Source organism: Cataglyphis hispanica, chromosome 14, assembly GCF_021464435.1.
Source record: "Cataglyphis hispanica isolate Lineage 1 chromosome 14, ULB_Chis1_1.0, whole genome shotgun sequence".
Lineage (NCBI taxonomy): Eukaryota > Metazoa > Arthropoda > Insecta > Hymenoptera > Formicidae > Cataglyphis > Cataglyphis hispanica.
The window spans coordinates 6455177-6468393 of record NC_065967.1 but is presented as its reverse complement, the minus strand read 5'-3'; the positions used below and the strand labels follow the sequence as shown (position 1 = coordinate 6468393).

Genomic DNA, 13217 nt, shown 5'->3' with positions numbered 1-13217 from the left:
TATAGAGTATCTTTTGATGATAACCTCGTGGCACTCTTATTGTGCTGATTTGCTTGACTAGTTTAGAGTGTGCAGCAACGCCGAACGGATGTAATTATTCTATTACGTGAAGCGTCGACATATTTCATGGAAACGGAGAGATTGTAACGGTGCGTATGGTCTTTTACATAAAATATTCAACCCTGTGGGTTGTGTATTCCGATATTCGCATTATGTATTATTCAGTCGCGGATGATCCTTAATAATACGCATTGCGTCTTCCTTTCTTATTTGCTTGTAACGCTCAAGTGTTGCAACAAGTGCCATTGGACGCAACTGTGACCTCCGTGCGAACTTTTCATATGTACTTCACGTTCTATGAAAGTAATAACAACATTTTAGCTCAGGTTTTTTTAATAATTATATTATTCAGTAGTTTCTAGAATTTTGTATGGCTTGCGTTATTAAGATATAGATACATAATTTGTTATGTAAAAATTACATATATTGCATCTATTAATTAAATAAGCTGTGCTATCTTTCTTAATAACTATGTTTTACATTCTGTGTAATCCACCGACTGTGTTTTAAAAATATTCAAACGTTTGATAGTAAGAATATAATTTTTAGCTTAATTCTTTTTTAATGAAAAGTTTAAGAAATATTTATTTGGTTATTTTTTGAAAAATTTTTATGAATAGTAAAATTTAATTAAAATTCATCGAAAAAATAAATAAGAATATTTTAGATATTTGTTTAAGCATATTTTTATTTTTAATTTATTAGAATATTTTTTTATATGAAATTAATACCGCTTTAGTTTTTGCTTAAGAAAATTCGATATACATTACTTAAATGACATTCCTGCTATATATTGTGTGGATGCTTTATATTCTATAAAATATAAATTATTATCACGAATAACAAATAGCAAACAAACCGAAGATAAATAAATGCGATAAGATACGATAGTTAATATTTTATTGCGATGATCATCACTTTACACATATCTTATATTTTCACAATAATTAGAAAGGTCACAAGGAGCGATTAACGGATAAAATAATATCAAATTTAAAAAAACAAAAATCACACGACAAAATTTAAGAAATTAAAAAGCAAAAGAACGATTAATAAATAAAAAATCGGAAATGGCAGTCAACATATTTGATAAGATATAATAGATTGTTTTCAAAGACAATTTTTATCTTTAAAAATAATCTATGATAACTTATCACATGTTGACTACTGTTTTCGATTTTTTTATTCATTGTCAGTTAATAGCCATTTAATTTATTTCTCGACATTGAAGAGAATCCTAAAACTTTGGCTTTTGGAAATAATTAATTGTATTTGGATTTTAGGCTTTAGACTATAATTTATAATCGTCGATTAACTTTTATAGTCTAAAGCTGAGAGCCAAATAAATTTATTTTTTATTAATTATTTCCAAAAACCAGAAGTTTCAAGTCTCGCTTAAAGCCATAATAACATTGTAACATATGGGACTTTAAATTTTATCATGTGGTTGTTTATTATTTTTGGATTTTTATTATTTTACATTTTCACGTTATCGCAATAATCATGTATAATATATACATATTTTGAATGAGATAAAAAACACACATAGGGCAATGTATCAAAAATCGTAAACAAAATCTTTAGTTAGAATAAAATGTATATATTAGATACATATATGTATTATGATTTATTTTTACATTTTAGTGTGATTTTGGAAATTTATGTATCTACAAACAGAGCTATTTTAATATAAATATAAAATAACATAAATGTAAATCTTTAATTTATTAATTATTTGATATATATATATATATATATATATATATATATATATATATATATATCATCTCTTTATAAAAATATATAAAATGCGAGATTGTTCTTGCATTTTTATTTATAATGAAGATTAATTGAATGAGGATGATTAATGTATTATTATATAAGAAGGTGTTTCATGAGAAGAAATGTTCAATATGTTCACCTTTTGTCTCGAGTCTCAGCTTGTCATCATCTTAAAAAGCCCCGATTCCGATCGTTGTTGCGAGACGCGTTAGATGATATTAAATTTGGAAAGTATACGTTCTTGGTATACGTGTAGCAGAATGTTCGTGTATACATGAAATAAAGTGGTAATTGTAAACAAGAGTACACCCCAATAACGTAACATGGATCGGTGATTGCTTAAAAAATATCGTTAATCCTTTAAACGGGCTTCTAGGATGTAACGAGAACTAATAACTCAGAAACTAATCTCATTCATCATTTCCAGACCTACATGTTTTAACATAACTTTTTTCTTCTCTGAGTATATATTAGAAATCCATTACTAAAGTTTTGCCCATTATTTATGAAACACGCTGTATATATTCACAGAATGTATTAGATATATATTACAATTTTTGCACCAAAATTACACCAAAAAATTTTGTATATGCGTGTACCATTTCATTTATACAGGATGTCCCAAAACAACCGGCTTCCTCTTAATGACAGGTTCCTTAGAACACATTTCAAGCATAGGTAGTTTTGAGACATTCTGTATATAAAGTATGAAAAATATAACAGAAAAAAGAGAGAAGCATTAAAATTAAGCAAATAAACGATTCTTAGATTGGAATCTTAGAATTAAATATAAGAAATAAGAATATTTGTATAAAGAAACTCATTAAAAAATTGTTATATATTAAAAATTCAATTTTACATTATATATTATTAAGTAATATAAAAATCATACATTAATTTAACATTTATATATATTTTATTGATATTTAATGCGCAATTTCAATAGTAATTGAAAATTAAGAAGTACTATCAAAGTTTTTACTAAACAACATGATAAAATAAAGCGAATTTGCAAAACACTGTTTTGTACTTATTTTTGAAAGAATGAAATCATGTTTTGCTACTATATGTTGCATCACTTTGTTTGTACCAAAACGAATTGAATACACATATTATATATGCATTGAGATCACAGACAAGAATCATGTCATCAACTTAATGAACTATAATCCGCTTGAACGCGATGGAAATTGGTATAAGTACCGAGACAGAATCGAGTTCTCAAGCGCAAAACCCATGAAACGATCCTCGCGTTCAAGGTATGTAGTAAGGTAAATAGTAAATAGTAAAATTTATAAACATGATAATCAAGATTACTGGAAGTCAATTATTATGGAAACAAATATCGGGACATCAGCAGATTTATATAATTACATAGTGTATTATTTACTAATCTAAATATTTAATTTTCAGCGAATATAAAATATATATATGTGATTATATATACATTGCATTTGCCTCTCTTGCAAACTGAGAAAAACAATTTCCATTACAGTCTCGACGGCGTTGCGCAATACAAGAGGATTGCATGTCGAAACGAGACAAAATTGTTAATTACTCAAACGCCTATTAATACTGGCCTTACAAAGTAGCATCTTGAATCTATGCAGTATTGAAAATAGTGATACAAATATATCACTGAGTTATACTTCAAGAAAGTTAAAAGAAAGTAGAAAATATTAGAAAGTAGAAAATATAGAAAAATATTAATCTGGAAATGGAAAAGGATTTGATTAAAGAAACATCTATATGCAATGGGAATGTAATTAGTAATGGATTTTATAAGGATGATTTATCAAATAAGAACGAGCCAGAAGAAACATTAATATCAGATACTCTTGTGTTTTATGTGAATGGAAAGCAAGTATGTGATAACAAATTTAGTTTTATTGTAATCTATGTTGAAATATCAAATATCTTATAATATGATATATCTCATTTTCTCTCAGGTATTAGACAAAAACATAGAGCCACAATGGACACTTTTATGGTATCTTCGCAACAAACGTATCCTTTTATATATACATATATAAATCTGTCTGCAAGTCAATATTGTTGATAATATTCATTAATTTATCCTTAATTACAATGATTCAGTTGGATTAACTGGTACAAAACTTGGCTGCGCAGAAGGAGGTTGTGGAGCCTGTACAGTTATGATTTCAAGATTTGATCGTGTCAGTGGCAAAATTATGTATCCTTGATATTATAATTTTACACAGTCACTTAGAGCATTATATTATATATATTCTAAGTTATTTATTTCCTTAATACATCTTTTATGCAAATCAGTCATTTAGCTGTTAATGCATGCTTGACACCAATATGCGCTGTGCACGGTCTAGCTGTAACTACTGTAGAAGGAATTGGAAGCACGAAAACAAAGTTGCATCCAGTACAAGAGCGTATCGCCAAAGCACATGGATCACAATGTGGATTTTGTACGCCTGGTATAGTCATGTCTATGTACGCTCTGTTACGCAGCATACCAAAACCAACTATGAAAAATCTAGAAATTGCATTTCAAGGTAATATATAGTCTCTTTTTAATATTGCCGTTTCTTCATATAAATATTGTTTTATATTGTTTTGTATAAAATAATAATGTAAGGCAGATTAATTGTATATTTATTAAATAATATATTCTGCTTCTAGGTAATCTGTGTAGATGTACAGGATATAGGCCGATTATAGAGGGATTCAAGACTTTTACAGAGGAATGGGAACAATCACAATTAATGGCTAATGTACAAGAAGAAAAAATAAATGATACAAGAGCTTGTTCAATGGGCGATGCTTGTTGCAAAAAGGCTTTTACTTCAGAGCCAACTGAGATTTTCAATTCTAAAGAATTCTGTCCATATGATCCTACTCAAGAACCAATATTTCCACCAAAATTAAAAGTAAATTATTGTTTACTTCTAAAAGGATTTTATCACCAATAACATGTCTTATGCATATTACAGAAGCTATGAAATAAAAATATGACCATTTTTATTATGTAGATTGAATCTAAATTAGATGAGCAATATCTGATAGTGAAAGGAAAAAACGTTAGTTGGTACAGACCAACAAATTTCAAGACACTGCTTGCTCTCAAAGAACAATATCCAAATGCTAAAATTGTCATTGGCAACACGGAAATCGGTTTGCATATTTCTTTCAAAATCATATTGCAATATTGTATAAAAAAAAATCAGTTATAAATTAATTGTATATGTATAGGAGTCGAGGTAAAGTTTAAACATCTAGTATATCCTGTACTTATACAACCAACTCAGATAAGAGAGATGCGTGAAATTATCGAAACGCAAAAGGCATTGAAAGTGGGTGCAAGTGTGACTTTGGCTGAGCTTGAAGAAACATTAAGATATTATGTTAAGACAAAACCTGGTAATAGAATATCTCATGTTTATTACAATTGTATGGGAAGTTATAATTATCACAATATAATTATCAATTTTTTTTTTTTTGTAAAAAAATTTTCTATAATAATGTTAACATGACAAATAAATATAACGTACAATATTCTCTCGATAGAACACAGCACGAGGATCTTTACAGAAATAATAAATATGTTACATTGGTTTGCCGGAAAACAGATAAGAAACGTTGCCGTAAGTGCCAATATTTGTTTAATGATCTTATGATAATTATATACAATTTAAATAAAATTTTTTTCTTTTAATAATTAGGCTGTAGGTGGTAACATAATGACAGGTAGTCCAATATCAGATTTAAATCCAATCTTTATGGCGGCAAACATTAAATTAAATTTGTGTAGTTTAAAGCATGGAAGTAGAACGGTACCGATGGATCATACCTTCTTTGTTGGATATCGACGTAACGTTGTTCTACCCGAGGAAATACTAGTCTCCATTGATATTCCCTTCACAAAAGAGGTAAGAATATTAACGTAAAGAGATAATAATTCTGCATAGTATGTGCCGCAACAATAGACTGTTCTTTACTCTCTTAGAATTTATTCTTTATTCTTACAGAATCAATATTTTATTGCTTACAAGCAAGCAAAAAGACGGGATGATGATATTGCTATAGTCAATATGGCTTTGAATGTACACTTTGTTCCTGATAAAAATATAATTCAGGAAGCGCATATTGCGTTTGGTGGAATGGCACCTACAACTATTTTAGCAAGACAGACATGTCAGAAAATAATTGGAAAGCAAGTATCATCAAATGACAATGCGCTAAGCTTTTTGTATTATGTTTATATAAATTAATATGTTTATATAAATTATATAAATTTATGTTTATATAAATTAATAATTTTAGAATATGGAATAAATCAATCTTGGAGGAAGTGTATGAGTCCTTACTCGAAGAACTACCATTAGCCGATGATGCACCAGGAGGAATGATTAAATATCGTCGTTCTCTCACTCTCAGGTTATTAAATCATGTTAATAATCAAAAGAGTAAATCAAAATAAATCAGAACAAAACATGATACAATTAACATATGTTATACATTTTACAGTTTATTCTTTAAAGGGTTTGTGCATATTTCCAAGAAGTTATCAAACAATATTTCGACTGCAGAATGTTTATCAAAAGAACTAGAAAGTGCATCAGAATGCTTCCATTATAAAGTACCAAAGAGCTCACAATACTACCAAGTGGTAATATTTTAATTAAAGTATTTATACAAATTATTTAAAAAATATGATAAGAATATTATAATGTTTTATAACTTTTTAAATAGGTACCCAAAGATCAGAAATCGCATGATCTAATAGGACGCCCTATTGTGCACGCTAGCGCATTCAAACAAGCAACAGGAGAAGCGATATATTGCGATGACATGCCTAAATATGCAGAAGAATTATATTTAGCGTTAGTCCTCTCTACTAGAGCACATGCAAAAATTTTGAGAATTGATCCTACTAAGGCACTATCTATGGAAGGAGTTGTATCATTTTTCTCCTCGAAAGATATAATGGAAGAGAGAAGATGGTTGGGTCCTGTAGTTCATGATGAAGAAATATTTGTATCAGAAAAGGTATGTCTCTTTAAACTAAAGTAGATACGAAACATCTCTAGTTGTCAAAATCATCAATTTTTTTTATTTTATGTGCATTAACTGGAGAATAACAAAAAAATATATTTTTTATTCTGAAACTGTTACTTTACAACATATTAATGGCTGAATACCAGTTTTCGTTTTACATTTAAAATTCGTTTTTTATTATACTTTAATTAATCTTATTCCTTTTCTGCTTCTTTAGGTTACGAGCCAAGGTCAAGTAATTGGTGCAATTGTTGCTACAGATCAAAATATTGCTCAGGCTGCGGCAAGAATGATTGAAGTAGAATATGAAAATATAGAACCTATTATCATATCCATCGAGGTATTCTATATAAAAAAAAAAATAATGGTACAATATTTGTTGACAATGTTATAATAACGTACTAAACTTTCTTCTGTAGGATGCTATCGAGCACAAATCGTTCTTCCCTGGCTTTCCCAAGTGCATCATTAAAGGTGATGCGGAGAAAGCTTTCGAAGAAGCAGATCATGTTTTAGAAGGAGAAGTACGCATAGGCGGCCAAGAGCATTTTTATTTGGAAACAAACGCTGCTATTGCCGTACCTCGCGAAGAAAATGAATTGGAAGTGTTCTGTTCCACACAGCATCCCACTGAGATACAAAAATTAATCGCTCACGTTTTAAATATACACATCAACAGAGTGAATGTACGCGTGAAGCGTATAGGCGGCGGATTCGGCGGAAAAGAATCCCGCGCAGCATTACTCGCAATACCAGTCGCATTTGCAGCACACAGGTGTGTGTAAAAACATCCTTAGTTTTGTGTATACATTATTATATAATATTAATATATTATTATATACTAATTATTCCTGAATATATATAAGGATAGAACAAATATGATTAGGCAAAAGTTATTTTTTGTTCAATAATCTCTAAACTGAAATTTCCTATCAGTTCTCTTCAAAGTCAAATTTTACATCAACTTTGTTTATGAGTGATAATCGATTTATATTATTAAAAAAAATATATATATGTGTGAAACGTAGGTTGCAGAAACCAGTTCGTTGCATGTTAGATAGAGATGAAGATATGATGATAAGTGGAACTCGGCACCCATTTTTATTTAAATATAAAGTTGGATTTAACAATGACGGTCTCATTAAAGTGGCGAAAGTACATATATATAATAATGCGGGCTATTCTCACGATTTATCAATTGCAGTAAGTAACAATATAATGGATTCGAAGAATTGGTATTTATCAAAAATTTTATTATAATGTTAAATGCATGAAAGAGAATCGTTTCAAATATTTTTAGGTGTTGGAACGTGCCATGTTTCATTTTGAAAATTCGTACAAAATTCCAGTGTCAGAAGTATATGGATATGTATGTAAGACAAATTTACCGTCAAATACAGCTTTCCGTGGTTTTGGTGGACCGCAAGGAATGTTTCTCGCTGAAAATATCATTCGACAAATCGCTGATTATCTGGGACTGGATGTCGTCAAGGTAATTTTTAATATTAAGCAAAAAAACCGCAGAAAAAAAGAGATCTATCTTAATTTTAAAAAATTAATTATATAAAACGTAATATGTATGTGTGAATATCTAATTTATATATTATAAGCAAACGAAAATAATCGAAAGAAATTCTGTTCTTCCCCAACAGTTGTCCGAATTAAATTTATACAAAGAGGGTGATTTAACGCATTACAATCAACAACTTGTCAATTGTACTTTGGACCGCTGTTGGCGCGAATGTCTAGTATCTTCTCATTATAATGAAAGAATAATCGAGATTCAACGTTATAACAGGCAAGTTATATAATAATTATTTTCTTCTAAGCTGTAAATTAAATTGTCTGCTAAAATCGATTATGAATTTTGTAGGGAAAATCGATATAAAAAGAAAGGTCTCGCAATTGTACCTACAAAATTCGGCATAGCATTTACTGTTTTAGTTCTGAATCAAGCGGGTGCATTGGTGCACATTTATACCGATGGCTCGGTGCTAATAAGTCACAGCGGGATTGAGATGGGACAAGGTCTACATACAAAAATGATTCAAGTACGAGTAATATTTGTATTTTTTTCTGATATAATGTAACATATTATTTCAAATCGTTTTATCTATCTGGACTTTTTTTGATCAATTTAAAGTAAATTTCTCCTCAATAAAGAATGATTGATAGGACTGTTCTTAAATTAATAAACAATTGAAAATAATGTATTCTTTGAGAAAATTAAGTTTTAAAGTCACAAACAAAAACACTACTTTTCATTATTCTCTTAATTTCATTATTCGAAATATGAAAATTAAATGTTAATGAATTAAAAAATAAAAATGTGTATAGATATGTATATAAATTGTAGATCGACCTAATTAAATCTGTTTAATAATTGTTATTCATAGTGATTGAAATTGAAATCTATTACATTATATTAGGTTGCTAGCAGAGTACTAAAGGTAAATCCAGACATGATACATATTGTTGAAACGGCTACTGATAAAGTTCCCAATACATCTGCCACTGCGGCAAGCGTTGGCTCAGATCTCAATGGCATGGCTGTTATGGTAATAACACAATAAATAATATTCTACTGAATGAAATTAGAGATATAGACATTAATAAAACTAATTTGCAGAATGCTTGCGAGGAAATCATGAAACGTTTACAACCGATAATAGATAGCGATCCAGAAAGTACTTGGGAAGACTGGATAAAGACAGCATACCGCCGCAGGATAAGCCTGTCTGCTACCGGTTTTTATCGAACACCCGATATCGGGTATTCTTTCGATACTAATTCGGGAAATCCGTTTAATTACTTTACATATGGCGTCGCCTGTACAGAAGTTGAAATTGATTGTCTTACTGGTGATCATGAGGTATGATTTTTTTTGTTTTGTATTAAAATGAATGAGACTTTTTATAAATATACTCTTATCTATCTCGTACTCACTTAGATTCGTATAATATGGATGGAATATTTAGTCTTGTTACATCGAAGCAAAGTTGTAAAATTCAAATAAGATTTTCCAGTTTTAATGTCCCAAAATTCTGTTATTAACAGTTTTTTTTAAGTCTCATTATTTTTGTCATGTATAAAAATTTAATGAGTAAATAGTGTGTATTATAATAATAATTTAACAAAATGTCTAAATATATTACAGAAAATAATTGATTAATTAAAGATTGTTAATATGCTGTATGTATTGTGACAAAGATTTCCTCTAAAATAAACATGGACAATATTTTTTTAATCCATACAGATTTTACGAACAGATATTGTCATGGATTTAGGAGAGAGTTTAAATCCAGCCATTGACATAGGACAAGTCGAAGGTGGCTTTGTTCAAGGATACGGTTTATTCACGTTAGAGGAAATGATTTACTCTCCAACGGGAACTTTATTCAGTAGAGGACCTGGCGCATACAAGTTGCCGGGTTTCACCAACATACCGCAAGAATTTAATGTTTCTCTATTAAAAGGAACTTCCAATCCAAGAGCAATATATTCCTCTAAGGTATAATTCCTTTGATTTTTTTTCAAAATGAAAATTTCATTTTAGAAGAGAAAAAATAGAATATAAGGTGTTTTTAAAAGAGTGCGAAAAATTTTATATACTCTTATATCCCTTCCTGAGGAGTTACACTTCTTCAAAGGAGAAGATGAAAATATTTTTATAAATGTGCTGTTTTTGTTTCATTTTTCCAACACTTACTATAATTTTGTTTTGTTTGCTTTTTTTATTCTAAAATTCAATTTTTTATGACTCAAAATCTATGCCATTTAACACGGCATAATAATGTATAATAATGCATAATAATGTATCTTAATAATAAGTATTTTTTTTTAAATTGATTAATTTTACATATTTTTAGATGATTATATATAAATTAGATAGATCACATTCCGGTTCGTTAAAAAGTTCTAATAAAAAATTGAATAGAGATTGTTAGTTTCATCCTTATTACATATCCTCTTATAACAAACGAGAAGATTAAGAGAATATTAATAAGTATCCTTTCTACTAGTAAAAAATGTCCATCAAATTTCATTTTTCTAACTTGTCCAAAATTTAAGATGAAAGTTTAATTTTCACCTCCTCCTTTGGAAGAGTTTAACTCCTCAGGGAGGAATATATACAGGAGTATATATGTTATGTGTATATATATATATATATATATATATATATACATATATATATATATATATATATATATATATATATATATATATATGTTTATATGAAAAACTCCCCTTAATTTTCGACAAAAAGTCATCTCTTAAAATTTTTCGCACTTATTTAGAAACACCCTGTATATGTATATACAGGGTGTATGACGTAGAAAATTATAAGAATTAAAAATATTACTAAAATTAGGCCGTCGGAGAACCACCGCTATTTTTGGCATCATCTACATTCTTCGCTATCAAAGAAGCAATTAAGGCTGCACGTGAAGATATGAATATTCATGGCTATTTTAGACTTGATGCTCCTGCGACTGCCGCACATATACGTAATGCGTGTATAGATAATTTAACAATGAAGGTATTACATTCTATAGTTTTAAATTCTCGATTTTCCAACTTTATCTTTATATATCTTTAATTAAAAATAACATTTTCTTTGTTTCATACAGATTATAGAACCTGATTTAAAGCGACAGTGGAATATGGTGCCATGATGAAATTCTCAAGATAGTGCTTTCATAATATTTTTCTAATTGTTTTTATATCAGAATTATGAAAATAAATAGTCAAATAATGTAAACATATAACTATATAGGGAAAAATTAGTTTTTATTGTTTTATCAAATAATTAAAGCTTTAATTATGTGATAAAAACAAGCTTTGCATATAACAGTATATATATAATGGAAATTAAAAAAAAAAAAAAAGAAAATGCTGCTACATTATGTATTCTTATTTAATAACCTTAAAGTCTAATTAATAATTTTGTATATGTTCAACATACATACATTAAACATTGCTTATTCCAGATTTTTCGACTGTTTCAAGTAATGTTTGTAGATTAGTTTCAAATAGTTCACATCGAATGGGCATTTCCAATGCATAAAATGGATTCTTTAGTGCATAATCTGCATATAAGTCGTATACTCTTTTCAACAAAATTTCCATGCCTGGTTGTGATGGTTCTGCTACTATCATAAACTTAATGCCTGTCAATGTCTGGAAGCAATATAAACGAAATGTATCTGCCTCGAGAACCTCAATCCCGGAACTTCGTGGTTCTGGGCTTAATTGGCTCGCTATAGCAAAGAGCGGATAGAACATTGAAGCTAGAAATATTTTCTCGTTTGTTGTCATTTTTGCCCGACTAAATTTCAATGTTATAGGAAAGTTTTCTGGCTGCTCCAACATTTCCAATGCATCTCGTCCATCTTCAAGTTCACGTCCTGTGACTGCAATTCCGTTCACAGCAGTCAGTGCATGACCCACTAAAATTATTTTATTTTCAATCTTTTTAGTGTATGCTCTGTGTTATAAATTATATGCTAATACATTACAAATATATTTAGAATGAAAAAAAATAAAGCCCTATATCTTGTAATGTTTTATTGAAATATTGGAAAGTATATCTAAAAACTTCATTCATATAGCTACTATTTTTTCCAATTATTTTACATTTATATTTTACATTTACATTTATATTTACATTTTATATTTATATTTTCCAATTTACAAAGCAAATTATTGCTTTTATAAATGATCTATTTTGTATTTCTTCGTTTAATAATTATTAATTTATTTTTGTCTGATATAAAATTATAATTCTCTATTTTTTGTAATAAAGGCACATTACATGCGAAACACAAAAGTGGCAATCTTACTTTTATCAATTAGAAGAGAAGATTTGAGATTGTTCTAAGATATGTGTACTTCAGAGATATTTAAAAATTTTAAATCTCAATTTTCATAAATATACAAATTTATATAAAACTCGTCTCAACGTCAATCAATAAATATTGCAAAACTTGAGGAACACTTGTTTTCACCCTATATAATTACAGTAAAATATTATAACAAATAATAAGGAATATAACTTTACCATTTATTCCGTCTCTTTGTCCAAAAACCACCACTACTTTTTTATTTTCGTAATTTAATTTAATATCGAGTGGAAAATTAAAAGACTTTTCGACTTCAATTTTCGGAACATTGTGATCGTGATTAAAAATTAAACCGCCAGATTTTGACACGATGTAAACACCATATATCACCATTTTGAAGTGTATTTTAAAGGTTAGATATTTATCAGATTTTTTTGTATGTACATATGTACATATAATTTTATCGCATTTAAATCAATTTTATTATAATGATTTATATTC

General features: G+C 28.6%; 2 protein-coding genes across 5 annotated transcripts; one reads left to right on the top strand and one right to left on the bottom strand.

Moving 5' to 3' along the window:
• Positions 1-10: 10 nt before the first annotated feature.
• LOC126854504 (xanthine dehydrogenase) lies at positions 11-11775 on the top strand. 4 transcript variants are annotated; one of them, XM_050601338.1, is made up of 26 exons: positions 58-149; positions 2978-3101; positions 3338-3706; positions 3792-3849; positions 3940-4036; positions 4135-4370; positions 4498-4745; positions 4848-4989; positions 5068-5235; positions 5383-5459; positions 5538-5744; positions 5844-6028; positions 6139-6252; positions 6343-6484; positions 6568-6864; positions 7091-7213; positions 7293-7648; positions 7902-8076; positions 8174-8365; positions 8526-8671; positions 8747-8924; positions 9303-9431; positions 9503-9745; positions 10130-10384; positions 11246-11413; positions 11505-11775. In XM_050601338.1, exons 3-26 carry the CDS (start codon positions 3560-3562, stop codon positions 11547-11549), a joined length of 4128 nt encoding a protein of 1375 aa, XP_050457295.1. In that variant the 5' UTR covers positions 58-149; positions 2978-3101; positions 3338-3559; the 3' UTR covers positions 11550-11775. The 4 variants fall into 4 exon arrangements, with proteins under 4 accessions (XP_050457292.1, XP_050457295.1, XP_050457293.1 ...); XM_050601336.1 differs by having other exon boundaries at positions 3256-3706; XM_050601335.1 differs by lacking the exon at positions 2978-3101 and having other exon boundaries at positions 11-149.
• Positions 11644-13120, bottom strand: LOC126854520 (trafficking protein particle complex subunit 4). Its single transcript, XM_050601370.1, has 2 exons — positions 12935-13120; positions 11644-12323 (listed from the first exon to the last, which is right to left on the bottom strand). The coding sequence occupies exons 1-2, from the start codon at positions 13107-13109 to the stop codon at positions 11845-11847; spliced, it is 654 nt and encodes a 217-aa protein (XP_050457327.1). The 5' UTR covers positions 13110-13120; the 3' UTR covers positions 11644-11844.
• Positions 13121-13217: the final 97 nt, after the last annotated feature.

Coding starts and splice junctions, on each gene's coding strand:
- LOC126854504 (XM_050601335.1), top strand. CDS start 3,560: ATGGAAAAGGATTTGATTAAAGAAACATCTATATGCAATGGGAATGTA. Junction 5,236..5,382: donor TTATGTTAAGACAAAACCTG/GTAATAGAATAT, acceptor TTCTCTCGATAG/AACACAGCACGAGGATCTTT. Junction 6,865..7,090: donor AAATATTTGTATCAGAAAAG/GTATGTCTCTTT, acceptor CTGCTTCTTTAG/GTTACGAGCCAAGGTCAAGT.
- LOC126854520 (XM_050601370.1), bottom strand. CDS start 13,109: ATGGTGATATATGGTGTTTACATCGTGTCAAAATCTGGCGGTTTAATT. Junction 12,324..12,934: donor ACAAAGAGACGGAATAAATG/GTAAAGTTATAT, acceptor AAATAATTTTAG/TGGGTCATGCACTGACTGCT.